This window comes from Hyperolius riggenbachi, chromosome 11, assembly GCF_040937935.1.
Source record: "Hyperolius riggenbachi isolate aHypRig1 chromosome 11, aHypRig1.pri, whole genome shotgun sequence".
NCBI lineage: Eukaryota > Metazoa > Chordata > Amphibia > Anura > Hyperoliidae > Hyperolius > Hyperolius riggenbachi.
Window position 1 is genome coordinate 155,499,889 of NC_090656.1, and position 23,003 is coordinate 155,522,891.

The 23,003-nt window shown below is 44.0% G+C and overlaps 1 protein-coding gene across 1 annotated transcript in view; it reads left to right on the forward strand.

Moving 5' to 3' along the window:
• The first annotated feature begins 1,360 nt into the window (after nt 1-1,360).
• NRN1L (neuritin 1 like) overlaps nt 1,361-23,003 on the forward strand; it is a 194,147-nt gene continuing 172,504 nt past the window's right edge. Inside the window, exon 1 of the mRNA XM_068259672.1 lies at nt 1,361-1,657. Within this exon, the coding sequence (XP_068115773.1) occupies nt 1,609-1,657 (49 nt within the window). The 5' untranslated portion in view covers nt 1,361-1,608. The remainder of the gene's footprint in view (nt 1,658-23,003) is intronic.

Consider the following 23,003-nt stretch of genomic DNA (forward strand, 5'->3'; position numbering starts at 1 on the left):
TGGCTGAGCGGTGTACACAGAGTGGCAGTAAACAATGCTATATAGTCTGGCTGAGCTGTGTACACAGAGTGGCAGTAAACAATGCTATATAGTCTGGCTGAGCGGTGTACACAGAGTGGCAGTACACACAATGCTATATAGTCTGGCTGAGCGGTGTACACAGAGTGGCAGTACACACAATGCTATATAGTCTGGCTGAGCGGTGTACACAGAGTGGCAGTACACACAATGCTATATAGTCTGGCTGAGCCGTGTACACAGAGTGGCAGTACACACAATGCTATATAGTCTGGCTGAGCGGTGTACACAGAGTGGCAGTAAACACAATGCTATATATAGCGTGGCTGAGCGAGGTACACAGTGGCAGTACACACAATGCTATATAGTCTGGCTGAGCCGTGTACACAGAGTGGCAGTAAACACAATGCTATATATAGTGTGGCTGAGCGAGGTACACAGTGGCAGTAAACAATACTATATATAGTGTGGCTGAGCGAGCGGTGTACTACTGTTCCCAGCAGCGACACACAATGACTGGGGGGGACCCTGGCTAGCGTGGCTGGAGAGCGAACTACCCTGCCTGCCTACCCAAAGCTAAACCCACAGAGAAATGGCGGAGATATGACGTGGTTCGGGTATTTATTTACCCGAACGACGTGACCGTTCGGCCAATCAGAGCGCGTTCGGGTCCGAACCACGTGACCCGTTCGGCCAATCACAGCGCTAGCCGAACGTTCGGGGAACGTTCGGCCATGCGCTCTTAGTTCGGCCATGCGGCCGAACGGTTTGGCCGAGCACCATCAGGTGTTCGGCCGAACTCGAACATCACCCGAACAGGGTGATGTTCTGCAGAACCCGAACAGTGGCGAACACTGTTCCCCCAACACTACTTGCAATTCACTGTACATTTTGATCATTATGTTACATTTGTTACTGTAATTACGATGTCTACCAATTCTGTATCGTGTACCAAAGATATTTTGTGTAGGCCATTGTCTGTATTATTATTTTGTTTCTTACTCTGTACAGTGCCATCGAATATGCTGGTGCGAAATAAAATAATAATAATACTGAAGATGTACTGTGTAAATACATTGAAGATTGGTAGAACAACTTAGGGAAATGTGTTTATTAAAAAATAGAAACATTTTAGCTTGATTCACTTATATTCCTAAACTATTTTTTGAAGAACAAAAAAATAAAATTTTAATTATTTCTTTATTTTACGGTCTACAGTACAGTTCAGTTTCCAGGTTTAAACACTTGCCATGTTGTAACTATGGATGTGTTGCTAAGTGTTCATGCATGAATCGGTTAATCGGCTTTAGGTTTTGTTGCTTATTAGAGCTAGAGGGTAAAAGCTGGAATCCAGCAGAGAATGGTTTATTCCAATGAGATTTAGCAGCTGTCATGTTGTTTCCCCTCTCACATAAAAAACAACTTTACAAAAGCACGTCTCTTCATAACATAAGAAAGCAACAAGGACACAAATGGATTGACATTTTTGTGAGGAAACAACCTTAAAGCTACAATTTGCCTTCTTGTAGCAGAATTCATATATGTGTTGAAAATAGCTATTAAAACAAAATAGAAACAAATCTTTAAAATATGGGCTGCATGTTGTGGATACTTATCATGGCCATGATTCTACAACTAGGTAAGAATATATATATATTTATTTTTTTTTGTTATCTTAGAATTTTGTTAGTAGATTATGATTTTTAATAATAATACATATGTAAGGGCTACTTTTGTATCATATATTTTTTATAAGCTACTTGCAAAAATTATAAGTAGTATTTTGAGTATTTTAGTGGTATAAATATCATTATTAATATCATTCTGTAAATTACCAAATGTGTCTTTTCAAACAACAAATACCTTAAACAATGTGTGACATAGCATTGTAATTAGATGTGCGTGAGCTATGTTTTTATGGACTCAAGTTCTATGGTTTTAACAATTTCTTCCAAGCAAACCTGAACAGTTTTCCAAAGTAAAATGTAGAAACTTACCTCGGGAGAGGGAAGCCTCTGGATCCTCCAGAAGCTTACCTTGTCTCCCTCTACCACGCAGTTTGAGTGCTGTGTCCTCCAAAATTTGCACATGGGATTGAGCACAGCCGCACTACACCTGCACAATAGCACAAACCATCTCAGGCCTTGGTGGAAAAATCTGAGCCCAATCCGGTCCTTGCTGCTGCGCAGGCACAGATGGATTGCGCATGTGACGCAACATAGACCTGCTTGGGCTTTGGTGGAAAAAGTCAAGCCCAATCAGGTCCATGCTACTGCACATGTGCAAACCATCAACAGGGGCTTGTCAACAGTTTTACAGAGGACACAGCACTGGAATGGACCGGTGGAGATGATGGGTGAAGCCTCTGGATTATCCAGAGACTTTCCTCTATTGAGGTAAGTACCCCTTTAAGAATCTTTTTTAACTGCAAATTAATTTTGGCAAAATGGATGTTTATTAAACATCCTATTTGCGCTAATTATTTCTTTAAAACAACAATTTTTCCTTAAAGAGAATCTGTATTGTTAAAATCACACAAAAGTTAACATACCAGTGTGTTAGGGGACATCTCCTATTACCCTCTGACACAATTTCGCCGCTCCCCGCCGCATTAAAAGTGGTTAAAAACCGTTTTAAAAAGTTTGTTTGTAAACAAACAAAATGGCCACCAAAACAGGAAGTAGGTTGATGTACAGTATGTCCACACATAGAAAATACATTCATACACAAGCAGGCTGTATACACCCTTCCTTTTTAATCTCAAGAGATCATTTGTGTGTTTCTTTCCCCCTGCAGCTATCTTCCACTGAAGTGTCAGGCTGTTTCTTCCTGCAGAGTGCAGACAGCTCTGCCTGTATGTAATTCCTCAGTATGTGAAAGCCCAGCCAGCTCAGAGGAGGATTTATCCAGCTTGTAAAAGATAATAGAGCAGAGAGAAGCTGCACTAATCTAAATAACACACAGGCAGTGTGCAGAGAGGGGCCTGGAGGGGGGAGATGCATCACAGAACCACAACACTGAAGAACTTGGCAGCCTTCCAGACACAGGCTGACAAGTCTGAGAAGAGAGAGATAAGTTGATTTATTACAGAGATGGTGATAGTAGAACATGCTGCAGTAAGCCAGAGCACATTAGAATAGATTTTGGAACTTGTAGGATGGAAGAAAACCGGATGAAATTTTTGGTACGGAGTCTCTTTAAGTGTATTTCTGCTAAAAACCATGGGGTGAGCACTTTTACATGTACTCCATATCTATGTAATTAACTATATGAATTACTTGTTTAATAAACGTCCATTTTGCAAAAATTCTAAAGGAATGTGAGGCACTGGCAATGTATTGGTCAACTCAACTGTTCTTATTTATAGTTTTGCTGTGTATGTATTTCAATAATTTGCTTGTTATGTCATGCTTCTTTGTCTCATTAACTATATTAATTACTTGTTTAATAAACGTCCATCTTGCAAAAATTCTAAAGGAATGTGAGGCACTGGCAATGTATTGGTCAACTCAACTGTTCTTATTTATAGTTTTGCTGTGTGTGTATTTCAATAATTTGCTTGTTATGTCATGCTTCTTTGTCTCATTTTTACATCATGCTTCCGTGTCTTAACTCATTTTTACATCATAGGTATCAGCGTTGCGCCTGAATCCGTGGTGAATTGGAATTAAAATCTCATTCTTCTTCAAACCAGAATAGTAATTCCCCACTATTAAAATGTAAACAAATATACATAAAACTGGAATGCACTACTGATGCAATAAACAGTAAAGCGATCTAGTAATTTAATAATTTATTCAAAACACATAATCATTCTGAAAAGCTTAAAAATGAGAACAAAGTAAAGTTACCAGGATCCTGCTAGTAATTGGCCATGTACACTCACATTCACTCTCATACAATCAATCACTCTCCTGCAGTTAGAGAAAAAAATATTACCTTTTCAAAGTGCGCATGCAGTCCAGAGTAAAATATAGATAGGTTGATGTATTGCACAAAGTTTTAGCAAGAGCTAGTGCCATAGCTGAAACGGCACTGCAATGCAAAGTTCAGTGGTGTCTTGAAATGGCTAATGAGTCCACAGAATAAAAACAACTGTATGTAATAATTCTCCAAAGAAAACAGCTGTGGGGAAATAGCATGTAAAGTTGGTCAGAGAATTGTACATTGTGGGGGTTAAGCAGAGACGGATTATCCACCAGGCAACAGAGGCAGCTGCTTTGATCTAGTAAAAGGTCAAGGGCCCCTGGTCCCAAAAAAGATTTATTGCCCCTGTTCATGAAACTCTTTATGGTCCATTAAAAACAAAGTCTGTAGGAATGCTCTCTGCAACATAGATAAGACACATACAGTGTTTCTCTCCCTCCTGGATCCCCCCCCCCCTCTTCTTAGCTTGTAAGACTAGGGGCTGGAAAGACTGATGTTATCGGTGTGATCTCTGTCCAGTTCAATCCAACATGGTCCAATTAGGCCCCGTTCACACTTGCGTTTCTTGACAAACGGACCGGATGGTTGGACTGGATGCGGACCGGATTGGAACCGTACGGTTCAGATCCGGATCCGATCAGGATCCGGTCCGCATCCGCTCCGTTTGCATGCGTATTCTGTCCGGTATGAATACGGCTGCCATGCGGATTCCGTCTTTTTAAAAAGATAACACACTATATAAATTCCAGGGGTCTGGGAGGTCAGCAGAAGCGCTGGGGTCATTGTTGGAGAGAGCTTGACGTGTGCAGATCATCCTTGTCTACAGAGACTGCAGTTTGGACCGTGGATCCAGTGGTTTTGTACACCTTTGATCTGGGAATACTCTCCTTTTTGGTGTTTACATACTACTATGTGGGGAGAAGGCGTGCTCCTCGCAGGAGATGGTGGGTGCATCCTCTACTAGCCAGGAGGCAGAGGAAGGGAGAGTTCCAGACCCTCTCCCGGGACCTGAGACGACACCCAGAGAAGTTCTACAGCTATACCCGGATGTCCATACCCCTGTAAGTATCCAGACCTAAACACACCATCCCTAAACACCCCACAACACCTCACCCCTGTATACCTAGCTAAAACAACCCACCCTCACCCCCACACCCCTGTATACCTAGCTAAACACACCAGCCCCACCCTTCACAAAACACACAAACCCCTAAACACACCTCCCCCATCCTCCACCCAACACCTTGTCCCACAGCAAACTTTACAGCTTCTTCCTTTCCATCTCCTGTCAGGTTTGATACCCTCTTGGAGATGGTGAAGGATGACCTACGGAAGAAGGATACCACGTTCAGGAGAGCAGTCACACCACAAGAACAACTACTGATCACGCTGAGGTATGTAATAAACAAGGTGTTGAAAAAAAACCTTTCCAACATGGAAACATTCTTCCAACATGGAAGACAAAATATAAATAACATTTGTATGACATTTGCACTCTTGTGACCCAGGTATAGTGTCTTTGGGGGACACCAGGCCCTAATGTTAAGTAATTTAACCACTTGCACGCGGTCCTCTGAACCTTGGATGAAGGAGCCAGGGCAGGAAAAGGCTTGGCTCTTCCAAGTCCAGGTCTCCAAGGTTCTAAATTTAAATACTTTAAAAACCTAACCACTTGCACGCGGTCCTCTGAACCTTGGATGAAGGAGACACGGCCAGAAAAGGCTTGCCTCATCCATGTCCAGGTCTCCTTCGTCCAAGGTTCCAAGGGTCACGTGCAAGGGTGAGGAACAACTAGAGAGTGAGGAACAAGAACAACAAACGGCAGAGGTGCGGGACCTAACTTGTGCAGAGGTGCAGGGCATAGCTGCCCGAAAGGCACTCTTGTGACCCAGGTATAGTGTCTTTGGGGGGACACCAGGCCCTAAATGTAAGTACTTTAAAAACCTAACCACTTGCACGCGGTCCTCTGAACCTTGGATGAAGGAGACAGGGCCGGAAAAGGCTTGCCTCATCCATGTCCAGGTCTACTTCGCCCAAGGTTCCAAGGGTCACGTGCAAGGGTGAGGAACAACTAGAGAGTGAGGAACAAGAACAACAAACGGCAGAGGTGCAGGACCTAACTTGTGCAGAGGTGCAGGGCATAGCTGCCCGAAAGGCACTATTGTGACCCAGGTATAGTGTCTTTGGGGGGACACCAGGCCCTAAATTTAAGTACTTTAAAAATCCAACCACTTGCACGCGGTCCTCTGAACCTTGGATGAAGGAGACTGGGCCAGAAAAGGCTTGCCTCTTCCATGTCCAGGTCTCCTTCGTCCAAGGTTCCAAGGATCACTTGCAAGGGTGAGGAACAACTAGAGAGTGAGGAACAAGAACAACAAACGGCAGAGGTGCAGGGCTAGGCATAGCTTGTGCAGAGGTGCAGGGCATAGCTGCCCGAAAGGCACTCTTGTGACCCAGGTATAGTGTCTTTGGGGGACACCAGGCCCTAAATTTAAGTACTTTAAAAACCTATCCACTTGCACGCTGTCCTCTAAACCTTGGATGAAGGAGACAGGGCCGGAAAAGGCTTGCCTCTTCCATGTCCAGATCTCCTTCGTCCAAGGTTCCAAGGATCACTTGCAAGGGTGAGGAACAACTACAGAGTGTGGAACAACAACAAACGGCAGAGGTGCAGGGCATAGCTTGTGCAGAGGTGCAGGGCATAACTGCCCAAGGTGTCTTTCGGGGACACCAGGCCCTAAGTTTAAAGCACTTTAAAAACCTAAGTAATTGGACATGGTCATCGGAACCCCTATGAACCTTGGTTGATTGAGACGGGGCAGGGAAACGTTTTGGCAAAAGCCCTGTGCTGGTCTCCTTCCTCCAAAGTTCAGAGGGATTCAGAGGACCATGTCCAGGAACAAGAGGAAATTTGGTCAAATGTTAGGGTCCACAGCACTTGGGAACATGGGAGGTGCTGCCTGGAACTCTGGACTGTCTTGGGTGCTGGTCGTGGAGGTGCTGGACCCTGACAGCAGCGGTGTGTATTGACTGCCTCTGAAGCCAGTGTACGACTGGGATGAAGATTGCCAGGGGGGCACCAATGAGAGTGTCTAAATGTTGGCGGTAGGATCAATGGCGTCTCCATGTGTTGTTTTATAGCATCGAGCATACTTGAATGGCATGCCATCATGTTGTTGCTTGGCACCTTTTCTAAGAACGGCAAAAGAGACATGACTGTGTGGAATGACGGGTGTGCCTGCAGTTTCAAGAGTTCACTACTTTGCTGATGCATCTGCTGCATCATCTGCTGCAGCTGTGCCACCGCTTGATGATGTTCCACACGCAGCTGTTCAAACTGTGCCTGGTGCACCTCGTGCATCAATTTAATTTCTTCCCGGTAGTGTCCATGCACCGATTGTAGCTCACTTTGAAGTGAGTCGATGTGTCTCTTATACTGTTCTATTAAATGTCCCCTGTCCCCATCCTGCAGCTGCCTGGTGATTAGTGCCTCGTGGCTCTGTAGAATGCCGAGAAGTCCTGAGACAGCACCGGACATCTCAGCTTCGGTCTCCCTTCTGGTTGGAGGGTGGACAGGGGCCAATCAGTGCCTCAGTGGGGGGGTAGCTTCATCACCCCTACCTCTGCCTTGCGTAGGGGTTGCCCTGCGTGGCGGTTGTGCCCGAGTGTCCTCTGCCGTTTGTTGTTTTTCTTCTTCTTGGGTCGTAGGAGCTTGAGGAGCTTCATCACTAGGAGCTGGGGCACTAGCTCCTGCCACCTCATCTTCCATGTCTTCCCCCAACTCCAGGTCAGTCGGGTCCACGTCTCCCACATAACTTAATGACTGACGCCTCCTCCTCCTTCTCTCTGGGACAAATGTGGCATCCCTCGTCTTATCATCATAGTCCTCGCTGGTGTACTGTGCCTCTGCCTCCTCTTGTTCCTCAAAATTGTCTTGAGTCCTTTCGATGATAAAAACAATATATTGGTTTGCCAAACAACTTCACATACAATGTGGCCTAAATTCACAGAGCTTTGTCATACATTTATCAAACACTTTATCAAACGACATTAGGTAAAATTAGCAAACGTTTGAGAAAGTGTTCGATAAATGTTTGATAAAGCCCTGTGAATTGAGGCCTGTTTTGTCAATACTTAATCAAAGTCATGGTAGTTATCTGTCAACGTCATATACAATGCCTTCTCAGTTCTTGGTCACAATAGTGGTACTTACTCTCTCGGTTCCACGCTTTCATTTAGGAACGTCAATTGTTGGGCGAATTGGTAATCTTTTTTTTTGGAGGACCCACTGCCACTTCTTTCTTCCTCTGCTTTGCGCTGCAGAAATTTGACATAGGCGTCCCAAATACTGCGCCAGCGTGTCTTGTACTTTTCACCTGCAAAGACATAAAAAATTGATTTTGATTATTTCTCTTGTAGGTACAGCTCAACTGGACAAACTTATGCATCGCTACATGTCACTTTTCGCATTGGGAAGAGCACGGTATCAGGAATCGTTGTGAGGACCTCAAGGATCATTTGGCGAAGACTGAGGTCCACATATATGCCAGTGCCAGACACCCAGAAATGGCAGGAGATCGCCCAGCGCTTCTGGACCCAGTGCAAGTTTCCAAATTGTGTTGGCGCGCTGGACGGCAAGCACATTCGGATTCAGAAACCCGTGGGGAGTGGCAGCCATTATTTTAATTATAAAAAATACTTTAGCATTGTGCTAATAGCAGTGGCCGATGCGGACTACAACTTTGTCTGTCTATGTGGATGTGGGGTCGTACGGAAGTTCCAATGACTCTGGAATCTTCCAGCGTACGGCCCTTTGCCAGCGGATGGAGCAAGGCAGACTGCATCTCCCTGGTGACAGACCCTGGCCTTGGACAAGGGCACCGGCCTACCCCTATGTGTTTGTGGGGGACCAGGCCTTCGGCTTGTCCAACCATGTTATGCGGCCGTACCCAGACAGGGGCCTTGATGCCAGGCAGCTCCACTTCGTTTGAGCCGAGCTCGGAGAATGGTGGAATGCACATTTGGGATCCTGGTGTCAAAGTGGAGGGTGTTCCACACGCCGATGCTGTTGAAGCCGTCCAACGCAGTCGACGTGGTGAAGGCAGCGTGCATCCTCCACAACTTTGTGCACCAGGAGGAAAATGACACTCCGGAACCCCCAAATGTGCTTCCACTACTGCCGTTGAGGAAGTATGCCACCAGGCCAAGGGCAGTGTCCCTCCGCAACAGGGACCTACTGAAAAACTATTTCTATACCCCGCCAGGACGACCCTGAATACTGTTTTGTTTTTACTGTAGTTTGTTAGTTTTTACCATTTATTAACATTTGTTACTTTTTAACAGTTTTTACTATAATATTTTTAAATTTTGTAAAATGTGCAATAAAAATTTGGTTTACATTTTTCATTGGTCCATCTGGATGTTGTTTGCGCTCAGAGCATGTGTGTCTTGGCCACAGGATTGCACTTGCGGCCCAGACACGCATGCTACAAGGGTGTGGCAGGGCCACAGTTGGCAGGGCAACAGGTGGGTAGGCCACGGCACAGGTGGGTGGGACACAGGTGGGTAGGCCACTGCACAGGTGGGTAGGCCACGGCACAGGTGGTGGGTGGGACACAGGTGGGTAGGCCACGGCACAGGTGGGTAGGCCATGGCACAGGTGGGTGGGACACAGGTGGGTAGGCCACGGCACAGGTGGGTGGGACACAGGTGGGTAGGCCACGGCACAGGTGAGTAGGCCACAGCACAGGTGGGTGGGACACAGGTGGGTAGGCCACGGCACAGGTGGGTGGACCACGGCACAGGTGGGTGGGACACAGGTGGGTAGGCCATGGCACAGGTGGGTGGGACACAGGTGGGTAGGCCACGGCACAGGTGGGTAGGCCACGGCACAGGTGGTGGGTGGGACACAGGTGGGTAGGCCACGGCACAGGTGGGTAGACCACGGCACAGGTGGGTGGGACACAGGTGGGTAGGCCACGGCAAAGGTGGTTAGGCCACGGCACAGGTGGGTGGGACACAGGTGGGTAGGCCACGGCACAGGTGGGTAGGCCACGGCACAGGTGGGTGGGACACAGGTGGGTAGGCCACGGCACAGGTGGGTAGGCCACGGCACAGGTGGGTGGGGCACAGGTGGGTAGGCCATGGCACAGGTGGGTAGGCCACGGCACAGGTGGGTGGGACACAGGTGGTTAGGCCATGGCACAGGTGGGTAGGCCACGGCACAGGTGGGTGGGACACAGGTGGGTAGGCCACAGCACAGGTGGGTAGGCCACGGCACAGGTGGGTGGGACACAGGTGGGTAGGCCACGGCACAGGTGGGTAGGCCACGGCACAGGTGGGTGGGACACAGGTGGGTAGGCCACGGCACAGGTGGGTAGGCCATGGCACAGGTGGGTGGGACACGGCACAGGTGGGTAGGCCACAGCACAGGTGGGTAGGCCACGGCACAGGTGGGTAGGCCACGGCACAGGTGGTGGGTGGGACACAGGTGGGTAGGCCACGGCACAGGTGGGTAGGCCACGGCACAGGTGGGTGGGACACAGGTGGGTAGGCCACGGCACAGGTGGGTAGGCCACGGCACAGGTGGGTGGGACACAGGTGGGTAGGCCATGGCACAGGTGGGTGGGACACGGCACAGGTGGGTGGGACACGGCACAGATGGGATACAGGTGGTGACACACATCAATAGCAAAAGTGGAATACATCACAATCAAACAAAACACATATGAAAAGCCACAAGCCCCCCAAAACAACACTTGTAGTCAACATACCCTCTGCCGTTTGTTGTTTGCGGTTCAGGTTTTCAAAACCCTCCACGTACAATTTGGCTATATTCTGCCACAGCCTTCTGCAAAGCCTCACATTGCTGTGGTCTTTGTCCCCCTTGTCCCATAGGGCAGGTATGTGCTGCACCAGTAGAATCAGGTCCTCCGCTGTGTATGGCCTCACCTCCACCTCCGACATACTGTCAAACAGCTCCAGCACAAAATCACTGCTGCTCCACTTTAGAAATGCTGGGCCCATGTGTCCACATCCAAAATGGCCGCCAGTACCATAGACAACGCATAGGAAGTGGGGTAGAACATCCTGTTTTTATAGCTAGTGTGTTCTGTGCTTTCCGTTTCCCATTGGTTTCTATGAGCGCATGGTGCAGTCAGGCTCCGGTCCGGCTCCGGTCCGGGTGCGTGGGCCGGATGATCCGGACCCAAAAAATAGCGCATGTTGGAAAAGTGTCCGGAGTCCGGATCCGATCCGGCTCCGTTCCGTACGGAACGGACGCGTGTGAACGTCCGCATAGACTTTGCATTGCTATGTGGAACGTACGTTCCATTTGTACAGTATATGGTCCAGATCCGATCAGCCGAATCCGGACAGCGAACGCTAATGTGAACCGGGCCTAAGCCCCAAAAGGGAAAAAAATTCCTTCCCAACTCCAGATGGCAATCAGATAAAATCCCTGGATCAACATCATCAGGCATTACCTAGTAATTGTAGCCATGGATGTCTTTCAACACAAGGAAAGCATCTAAGCCCCCTTTAAATGCAGGTATAGAGTTTGCCATAACTACTTCCTGTGGCAATGCATTCCACATCTTAATCACTCTTACTGTAAAGAACCCTTTTCTAAATAAATGGCTAGAAAGTTTTTCCTCCATGCGCAAATCATGTCCCTAGTCCTTTGAGAAAGCCTAGGGACAAAAAGCTCATCCGCCACACTTTTATATTGCCCTCTGATGTATTTATACATGTTAATTAGATCCCCTCTAAGGCTTCTTTTCTCTATACTAAATAAACAAACCCAGTTTATCTAACCTTTCTTGGTAAATGAGACCTTCCATCCCACGTATCAATTTTGTTGCTCGTCTCTGCACCTTCTCTAAAACTGCAATATATTTCCTGTAATGTGGTGCCCAGAACTGAATTCCATATTCCAGATGTGGCCTTACTAGAGACTTAAACAGGGGCAATATTATGCTAGCATCTCAAGTTTTTATTTCCCTTTTAATGCATCCCAAAATTTTGTTAGCTTTAGCTGCAGCGGCTTGGCATTGAGTATGATTATTTAACTTGTTGTCGATGAGTACTCCTAAGTCCTTCTCCAAGTTTGATGTCCCCAACTGTATTCCATTTATTTTGTATGGTGCTAGACCATTGGTACGACCAAAATGTATGACTTTACATTTTTCAACATAGAATTTCATCTGCCATTTATGCGCCCATATAGCCACCCTATCCAGATCCTGTTGCAATATGTCCCCATCTTCCTGAGAGTTGATGATTCTGCACAATTTTGTATCATCTGCAAAAATAGCAACATTGCTCACTACTGCATCTACTAGGTCATTCATAAATAAATTGAAGAGCACTGGACACAGTACGGACCACTGTGGGACCCCACTGCTAACAGTCTCCCACTTTGAGTATGATCCATTGACCACAACTCTTTGTTTTCTGTCCATTAGCCAGTTCCCTATCCATGCACACAGACTCTTCCCCAGTCCTTGCACCCTCAACTTTTGCACTAGACTTTTGTTGGGAACAGTGTCGAAGGCCTTTGCAAAGTCCAAATATATCACGTCTACAGCATTCCAAATATCCACATTAGCGTCCACTACCTCATAAAAGCTGAGCATGTTAGTCAAACAGGACCTGTCTTTAGTAAACCCATGTTGATGCTGAGAAATAAGATTATTTTCTACTATTAAGTCATGTATAGTATCTCTTAGTAACCCCTCAAATAGTTTGCATACAACTGATGTTAAGCTTACAGATCTATAATTTCCTGGATCTGATTTTTTACCCTTCTTAAATAATGGGAAAACGTGGGCTGTACGCCAATCCACTGGCACTCTGCCAGCTGAAAGAGAGTCACAAAAGATAAGATAAAGGGAAAGGGGTTTATCTATAACTGAACTTAATTCCCTTAGGACCCGAGGATGCATGCCATCCGGGCCAGGTGCCTTGTCTATTTTTAATTTATTTAGTCTTGCCTTCACTTCTTCCTGTGTTAAGTATTTAATATTACAGTTGGAACATTAATAAAAAACAAGTGTCAGCGCCAAGGCAGAAGGCGACCGCAGCCGAGAAGGACAATGTCCAAAAGTCCACACAAGCAATGAATATATAAAGTCAGCGCAGGTCTATAGTAATACAGCTTTCATCATTTTTTGGTATACAGGATCTTCGAACAAAAGGGTAAAGAAGCAAGGCTTACCAGATTCCAACAACCCACATTATAAGGTTGTAAACGAGTTTGATAGGTGGTCCGCAGAACTTTCAAATGGTGTCGTTTCACCAGCGATGTTGCACACTACAGATTCCTCCGGAATATAGTAGATATCCTGAGATCGCAGAGACTCACCAAAGGGGAGTCCAGTAGGATAGTGACATGAAAAAGATATACGGCACATCTAAGTGTAAACCGTCTTTATTACATAACAAGTAAAACAATTAAAAACAAGGATAAAGGAAAACTCACATACGGGGCCCGTGCACTGGGAACCCCGAAAAAGTAGCGCGCATAAAATGGTCAATAGAAAACCTCAAATAAAATGGTGCCGCCTGTCGCCTTCCCGACCGGTTTCGCAATCTTGCGTCATCAGGGGAGAAAGGCGACCAGGCGGCCAGCACCAACTTTATAACATTTTTGAATTAAAAAGTGGGAGTGGTTAGGCTCCACCTTATTCAGACTACACTAGTCAAAGGCAGAAAGCATCAAACGTGAAATAAAACATTGTGACAAATTGCATTGTGTCAGAGAGACAGTAGCAAAAGATCTCTCAGATAGTGTGAATAAAAAGAGGTGAATGCAATATTACCTGCATATTCAATTCGTAGTAGGCTAGTTAAGGCTAAATTAAAAGCTAGATTGATTACTCTGCCCTAGGGCATATCTTTCCTATGTAGAAGCTTCTTTCTAGCTGAAAAGTAGGCACTTCCTGTACCAGAAGTAGTCACTGGAACTCAGGAAGTAGCCTTGCACTCCACCAGGGTCAAGTGGAGCACAAGTTCTTCCTGTGAAGGGAAAAAAAAAAAATAAAAAAATCCAATGCGTATGCAATGACGCATACGATCATAAAAACGTGAACAATGAAGCACATAGCAGTGCAGCGCGGCTATAAATATGCATGAAGTGTACTCAGGTGTGCAATGAAAAGCACGTCTAATGTACTATACTAAGAAGGTGCATAAATCTGTATGCATAGTAAAAACAATGAAATGATAAAACAGCCTCAATGGGAGCTCCAGGGACCTTAAGTGGTGAAAGTGAAGAACATCCATAGTGATCATGCAAGACAGATCCCATAGGTATCCGATAGATGGAAATTATGCAAAGTTATGCAAATGTATATACACAGCAGTGTAATGCGGCTATGACTACGCATAAAGACTACTTAAGCGTGCCATAAAGAGCACATCTAAAGTGAAAGCGGTCTCTACTACAATGTAGAACACGCATGCGGCGAAGCATAAAGCAACAAAAAGCGCACATAGGGACAAAAATCCACTGCGAGCATGTAAACCGACATATAAAAAATAATTGATCTTATGCTGCAATGAAGTCGCATTTAGTTAAAATAATTAAAAAAAAAATGCAATGCGTATGCAGTGACGCATACGATCATAAAAGCGTAAACAATGAAGCACATAGCAGTGCAGTGCGACTATACATATGCATGAAGTGTGCTTAGGTGTGACATGAAAGGCACGTCTAATATACTGTACTAAGAAAGTGCATAAATATGTATGTATAGTGGAGACAATGAAATGATAGAACAGCCTCCGTGGGAGCTCTGGGGACCTCAAGTGGTGAAAGTGAGGAGCATCCATAGTGATCATGCAAGACAGATCCCATAGGTATCCGATAAATGGAAATTATGCAAAATTATGCAAATTCATATACTCAGCCGTGTGGTGCGGCTATGATTATGCATAGAAAACTCCATGCACCGATAACAGAGGACAACAGACAGCACTCTGTGGGGTAGGGAGCAACAAAAGGAAAAAGAGGGACCAAGACCTCCCAATATATCCTATCAAAATTAAGAGGGTATATAAATTTGTATGCTTGGTGAAAAAACAGTGACAGAATAGAACAGCCTCAAACGGAGCTCCGAGGGCATCTAGTGGTGAAATGAGAAACAGTCACAATAATCGTGCAAGACAGGCCCCAAAGGAAACAGTGAAATTTATGCAAAAAATGTAAAATTATTAAAAAATATTAAAAATGCAGTCAAATTGACCAGTATATGCGGGCCTTACAAAAAAGCATGCAAATGTATGGAAAATAAAAAATATGATAAAGCATTAAGAATTATTGATAAAACAGTTTACATCCAGTTCAATATTCAAACCAGCTGGACTGAGGGTATTCAGTCTAAAGATCCATTCAGTTTCTAATCTCGATATATCTCTTTCTAAATTTTGTCCCCTCCAGCATCTTTTAGTACCATCGATAACACAAAACTTCAAGCCTGAGGGGTTCCTGTCGTGATGGAGGGCAAAATGTTTTGAGACCGAATGATCCTTAAACCCTTTACGTATAAGGTAGACGTGTTCTCCCAATCTTTCTTTAAAGGTTCTAGTGGTTCTACCTACATATCTCAGTCCACAAGGACATTCTAAAAGATAAACTATATGTGTGCTTTCGCATGTGAAAAGACGTCTAATCTGCAGTGTGGGACTTCGGTGATCATTCCCAGCAAAGGAAGTAATTTTTCTGGGCATATTAATGCAAGCCTTACAACCTTTGCATTTCTTGCATCGAAAAAAACCTTTTAGGGGTAATAGATGGACAGAGGCAGTTTTAGGTGGATCTATATGGCTATGTACAAGGCGATCTCTAAGATTAGGCGCTCTCCTGAAGATAACTCCCGGATTGTCCGCAAGCATAGGACCAATCACTGGATCACTCCTCAGGAGATGCCAATTCTTGTACAAAACTTTTTTTATGTCTTTGTGTTGGATATTATATTGAGTGAGAAAGTTAATGCCATTCTGTTTAGTAGTATCCACTGTTCTATTCCTCTTGGTGAAAGACCGGACCTCCTGACCAATCTCATCCCTCACAGATACAAGGTCTGAGGCCGGGTAGCCTTTATCTTTAAATCGAGAGATAAGAAGGTCACTTTGGATAAAATAATCAGTTTGGGAGGAGCAATTCCTACGCACACGGTGGAATTGACTCCTAGGTACCCCCTTAAGCCATGGACGATAGTGACAACTAGTAGTAGGAATAAAGCTATTTCTGTCAGTCTCTTTGAAAAAGGTTTTTGTAGTAAATTGATGGTTGTCAAGAGAAATCACTAAATCCAAAAAATTTATCTCTGAGGAGCTACAGACACAGTTAAAGACCAAATTATCCGTGTTATTATTAATATGTTGAATAAAGGGTTGTAAAGAATTTAAATCCCCCCTCCAGATGACCACCACATCATCTATGTACCTCTTGTATAACAGTAATTGAGGAAAAAGATCAGTTTTAATGAAGATCTCCTCCCAGCAGGCAAAAAAGAGATTTGCGAGGCTGGGCGCGTACTTCGCGCCCATCGCAACGCCGACTTTCTGTAGATAGTACTGGCCGTCAAACCAAAAATAATTCCTGGTCATAGAGAAATTAAGGCACTCGATCAAAAAATCGATTTGTGCACGATTGAGCGTCTGGCTATTTTCCAAACAACGGCGAACCGCATGCGCTCCCGCCTCCTGCTAGGTAACTGTATACAGAGAGGAGATGTCTGCGGCCATCAAGACACAGGGATCTGTACAAATCAAAGAATCCAATAACTCAATCAGATGTCCAGAATCTCTTAGATAAGACGGAATAAGGGGAACGAGAGGTTGTAGAAATTTATCTACAAATTCCCCTAAACGTGAGGTAATGGAATTAATCCCACTCACTATGGGTCTACCCGGAGGGTGGAGGGGATCTTTGTGCACCTTAGGAAGATAGTATATAACCGGGGTTCTAATAAAAGAGGGAATAAGATAATCTGCCTCCAATTTATTCAAAAATCCTTCCGATTCACCTCTCAAAACTAATTCTCCCAATTCGTCATAAAAACGATTACCGGGATTGCCCCTTAATAATTGGTAAGTGGCCTGGTCACTCAACAATCTAGTCATTTCTTCCTTATAATCTGTTCTATCTAGAAGAACAATCCCCCCCCCCCCCCCCCCCTTATCCACAGGCTTAATAACCATATCTTTTTCCTCTAGAAGTAATGATAGGGCATTCTGGACTTCAATGTTACCTCTGGGTTTTTTTACCTCCAAAGCTTGAATGTCACTCAACAGTGATTTCTTGAAAGTTTCTATAGCATGATTATTAGAAATTAAAGGGTTAAAAGTGGATGTATTCCTCAGTCCACTATTAAATAGATTTCTCTCTAGACTAAGATCCACAGTATTATTTGTGGGAGCGGTTTTACTAAGAAAAAACTTTTTAACATTAAGCTTGCGTATAAATTTGTGAGCATCAATAAACAAGTCAAATTTATTCAATGGTTTTGGTGGTGCAAACTTGAGACCCTTGTCTAGAAGTTTCATTTCAGATTCCGTAAGAGTGTGTGAGCTCAAATTAAAGATACCTTCCCCTACTTTTCCTTCCCTTTCTTTTTTCTTAAGTTGTACCCTTCGTCCTCCTCTAACGCCCCTTCTAGCAGTGGGCTTTCCCCCTTTTTTTCCCTGGTGGCTGTCTTTGGATCTATAAAAGGGGTTGTCGGTTCCTCTTCAGACAACTCCAAGTCTGATTCAGAAAGATCCGAAAAAATCTCAAACCGATTTTGAACAGGAAGAGGTTTACGCTCAGGTGGTGGGGGATAGTTTTTAAAGGGTTTAGGAATCCATTGTTTGAGAGGTTTTGGTCTCCTAGGTATAAAATAGGGAGATGGATTATTGGGTACAAAATCCCGTGGGTAATATTCCTCCGGACGGCCACCATCTTCTAATGGATGTATGGGCCTTTGGTAGTCCCTATCCTGATTGGGGCGAACCGGAGGTCTGTAAGGTCTAGGGGGGCTTCTATCACGAGGTGGACGAGGGTTTTCATAGTATCTTGGGGGAGGTGGTTCATACCTCGATCTGTATGGGGGAACATAAGGTTTAGGGTATGGGTGAGGTATCTGACGCGGTGGTTGACGTGGTGGGTCATATCCATTATTATGAATGTGCCTAGGCGGATGCCTGGGAGGAGGAGGGGGAGGGGGCCTAGGCAGAGACTTAGGATGGGGATGGGAAAAAGGGGGCCTCTTTTTTGGATCCGGACAGGGAGTAATGCCGGTGTCCGTGGGTTTATCCACTGGATCACCATCTTTTCCATTTTTATTCTGCCATTTGAAAACAATTCCTTTCTTATAATCCATAAAATCCCTTTGATATTTCTTTTGTTTTTTCTTTTTAATATCATTATCCATTTTGCGTAAATATCCCTGTAAGTCATCAGAAAGAGCATCATACTCCTCTGAGTCCTTAAAGGGATTTAATTTATTCTGAATCTGGTCAATATCTTTATTGAACATATTCAATCTTTTCTTTTTACCTTCTATTAGTATTTCCAACAATTCTTTACTACATTTTTTAAAAAAGGTCATACATTTCTCATCAGAGATGGTAATTCGCTCCTGTTCATTAGGAATAAATTCCCATCTCAATCTACTCGGGGCTAGGCCATCCTTGTTGTATCTCTCGAGTGTGACAATCTCCCACCAGAGAGAGAGTTTTTTCTCACAAAAATGGCTCAGCTCCTTAAATTGACCTTCAACATTATCCTCTGCAATAGGTGAAATCCTTTCTGAAAAGATGTGGTCTAAATCATAGTCTCTGCAGTCCATAAATTCAAATACATCCATTTTACCAGCCATATTGAAGGGCTGACGAGTAAACAGCAGGGTTGTTGGAATCTGGTAAGCCTTGCTTCTTTACCCTTTTGTTCGAAGATCCTGTATACCAAAAAATGATGAAAGCTGTATTACTATAGACCTGCGCTGACTTTATATATTCATTGCTTGTGTGGACTTTTGGACATTGTCCTTCTCGGCTGCGGTCGCCTTCTGCCTTGGCGCTGACACTTGTTTTTTATTTTTGTCTTTGTCCTACTGTTTAGCAGCCTTGGAGTTCCTTTTTAGCTTTGTAACTATTGCTTGTTTATCTGCTGTTTACTCGTCAGCCCTTCAATATGGCTGGTAAAATGGATGTATTTGAATTTATGGACTGCAGAGACTATGATTTAGACCACATCTTTTCAGAAAGGATTTCACCTATTGCAGAGGATAATGTTGAAGGTCAATTTAAGGAGCTGAGCCATTTTTGTGAGAAAAAACTCTCTCTCTGGTGGGAGATTGTCACACTCGAGAGATACAACAAGGATGGCCTAGCCCCGAGTAGATTGAGATGGGAATTTATTCCTAATGAACAGGAGCGAATTACCATCTCTGATGAGAAATGTATGACCTTTTTTAAAAAATGTAGTAAAGAATTGTTGGAAATACTAATAGAAGGTAAAAAGAAAAGATTGAATATGTTCAATAAAGATATTGACCAGATTCAGAATAAATTAAATCCCTTTAAGGACTCAGAGGAGTATGATGCTCTTTCTGATGACTTACAGGGATATTTACGCAAAATGGATAATGATATTAAAAAGAAAAAACAAAAGAAATATCAAAGGGATTTTATGGATTATAAGAAAGGAATTGTTTTCAAATGGCAGAATAAAAATGGAAAAGATGGTGATCCAGTGGATAAACCCACGGACACCGGCATTACTCCCTGTCCGGATCCAAAAAAGAGGCCCCCTTTTTCCCATCCCCCTCCTAAGTCTCTGCCTAGGCCCCCTCCCCCTCCTCCTCCCAGGCATCCGCCTAGGCACATTCATAATAATGGATATGACCCACCACGTCAACCACCGCGTCAGATACCTCACCCATACCCTAAACCTTATGTTCCCCCATACAGACCGAGGTATGAACCACCTCCCCCAAGATACTATGAAAACCCTCGTCCACCTCGTGATAGAAGCCCCCCTAGACCTTACAGACCTCCGGTTCGCCCCAATCAGGATAGGGACTACCAAAGGCCCATACATCCATTAGAAGATGGTGGCCGTCCGGAGGAATATTACCCACGGGATTTTGTACCCAATAATCCATCTCCCTATTTTATACCTAGGAGACCAAAACCTCTCAAACAATGGATTCCTAAACCCTTTAAAAACTATCCCCCACCACCTGAGCGTAAACCTCTTCCTGTTCAAAATCGGTTTGAGATTTTTTCGGATCTTTCTGAATCAGACTTGGAGTTGTCTGAAGAGGAACCGACAACCCCTTTTATAGATCCAAAGACAGCCACCAGGGAAAAAAAGGGGGAAAGCCCACTGCTAGAAGGGGCGTTAGAGGAGGACGAAGGGTACAACTTAAGAAAAAAGAAAGGGAAGGAAAAGTAGGGGAAGGTATCTTTAATTTGAGCTCACACACTCTTACGGAATCTGAAATGAAACTTCTAGACAAGGGTCTCAAGTTTGCACCACCAAAACCATTGAATAAATTTGACTTGTTTATTGATGCTCACAAATTTATACGCAAGCTTAATGTTAAAAAGTTTTTTCTTAGTAAAACCGCTCCCACAAATAATACTGTGGATCTTAGTCTAGAGAGAAATCTATTTAATAGTGGACTGAGGAATACATCCACTTTTAACCCTTTAATTTCTAATAATCATGCTATAGAAACTTTCAAGAAATCACTGTTGAGTGACATTCAAGCTTTGGAGGTAAAAAAACCCAGAGGTAACATTGAAGTCCAGAATGCCCTATCATTACTTCTAGAGGAAAAAGATATGGTTATTAAGCCTGCGGATAAGGGGGGGGGGGGGGGATTGTTCTTCTAGATAGAACAGATTATAAGGAAGAAATGACTAGATTGTTGAGTGACCAGGCCACTTACCAATTATTAAGGGGCAATCCCGGTAATCGTTTTTATGACGAATTGGGAGAATTAGTTTTGAGAGGTGAATCGGAAGGATTTTTGAATAAATTGGAGGCAGATTATCTTATTCCCTCTTTTATTAGAACCCCGGTTATATACTATCTTCCTAAGGTGCACAAAGATCCCCTCCACCCTCCGGGTAGACCCATAGTGAGTGGGATTAATTCCATTACCTCACGTTTAGGGGAATTTGTAGATAAATTTCTACAACCTCTCGTTCCCCTTATTCCGTCTTATCTAAGAGATTCTGGACATCTGATTGAGTTATTGGATTCTTTGATTTGTACAGATCCCTGTGTCTTGATGGCCGCAGACATCTCCTCTCTGTATACAGTTATCCAGCAGGAGGCGGGAGCGCATGCGGTTCGCCGTTGTTTGGAAAATAGCCAGACGCTCAATCGTGCACAAATCGATTTTTTGATCGAGTGCCTTAATTTCTCTATGACCAGGAATTATTTTTGGTTTGACGGCCAGTACTATCTACAGAAAGTCGGTGTTGCGATGGGCGCGAAGTACGCGCCCAGCCTCGCAAATCTCTTTCTTGCCTGCTGGGAGGAGATCTTCATTAAAACTGATCTTTTTCCTCAATTACTGTTATACAAGAGGTACATAGATGATGTGGTGGTCATCTGGAGGGGGGATTTAAATTCTTTACAACCCTTTATTCAACATATTAATAATAACACGGATAATTTGGTCTTTAACTGTGTCTGTAGCTCCTCAGAGATACATTTTTTGGATTTAGTGATTTCTCTTGACAACCATCAATTTACTACAAAAACCTTTTTCAAAGAGACTGACAGAAATAGCTTTATTCCTACTACTAGTTGTCACTATCGTCCATGGCTTAAGGGGGTACCTAGGAGTCAATTCCACCGTGTGCGTAGGAATTGCTCCTCCCAAACTGATTATTTTATCCAAAGTGACCTTCTTATCTCTAGATTTAAAGATAAAGGCTACCCGGCCTCAGACCTTGTATCTGTGAGGGATGAGATTGGTCAGGAGGTCCGGTCTTTCACCAAGAGGAATAGAACAGTGGATACTACTAAACAGAATGGCATTAACTTTCTCACTCAATATAATATCCAACACAAAGACATAAAAAAAGTTTTGTACAAGAATTGGCATCTCCTGAGGAGTGATCCAGTGATTGGTCCTATGCTTGCGGACAATCCGGGAGTTATCTTCAGGAGAGCGCCTAATCTTAGAGATCGCCTTGTACATAGCCATATAGATCCACCTAAAACTGCCTCTGCCCATCTATTACCCCTAAAAGGTTTTTTTCGATGCAAGAAATGCAAAGGTTGTAAGGCTTGCATTAATATGCCCAGAAAAATTACTTCCTTTGCTGGGAATGATCACCGAAGTCCCACACTGCAGATTAGACGTCTTTTCACATGCGAAAGCACACATATAGTTTATCTTTTAGAATGTCCTTGTGGACTGAGATATGTAGGTAGAACCACTAGAACCTTTAAAGAAAGATTGGGAGAACACGTCTACCTTATACGTAAAGGGTTTAAGGATCATTCGGTCTCAAAACATTTTGCCCTCCATCACGACAGGAACCCCTCAGGCTTGAAGTTTTGTGTTATCGATGGTACTAAAAGATGCTGGAGGGGACAAAATTTAGAAAGAGATATATCGAGATTAGAAACTGAATGGATCTTTAGACTGAATACCCTCAGTCCAGCTGGTTTGAATATTGAACTGGATGTAAACTGTTTTATCAATAATTCTTAATGCTTTATCATATTTTTTATTTTCCATACATTTGCATGCTTTTTTGTAAGGCCCGCATATACTGGTCAATTTGACTGCATTTTTAATATTTTTTAATAATTTTTAATTTTTTGCATAAATTTCACTGTTTCCTTTGGGGCCTGTCTTGCACGATTATTGTGACTGTTTCTCATTTCACCACTAGATGCCCTCGGAGCTCCATTTGAGGCTGTTCTATTCTGTCACTGTTTTTTCACCAAGCATACAAATTTATATACCCTCTTAATTTTGATAGGATATATTGGGAGGTCTTGGTCCCTCTTTTTCCTTTTGTTGCTCCCTACCCCACAG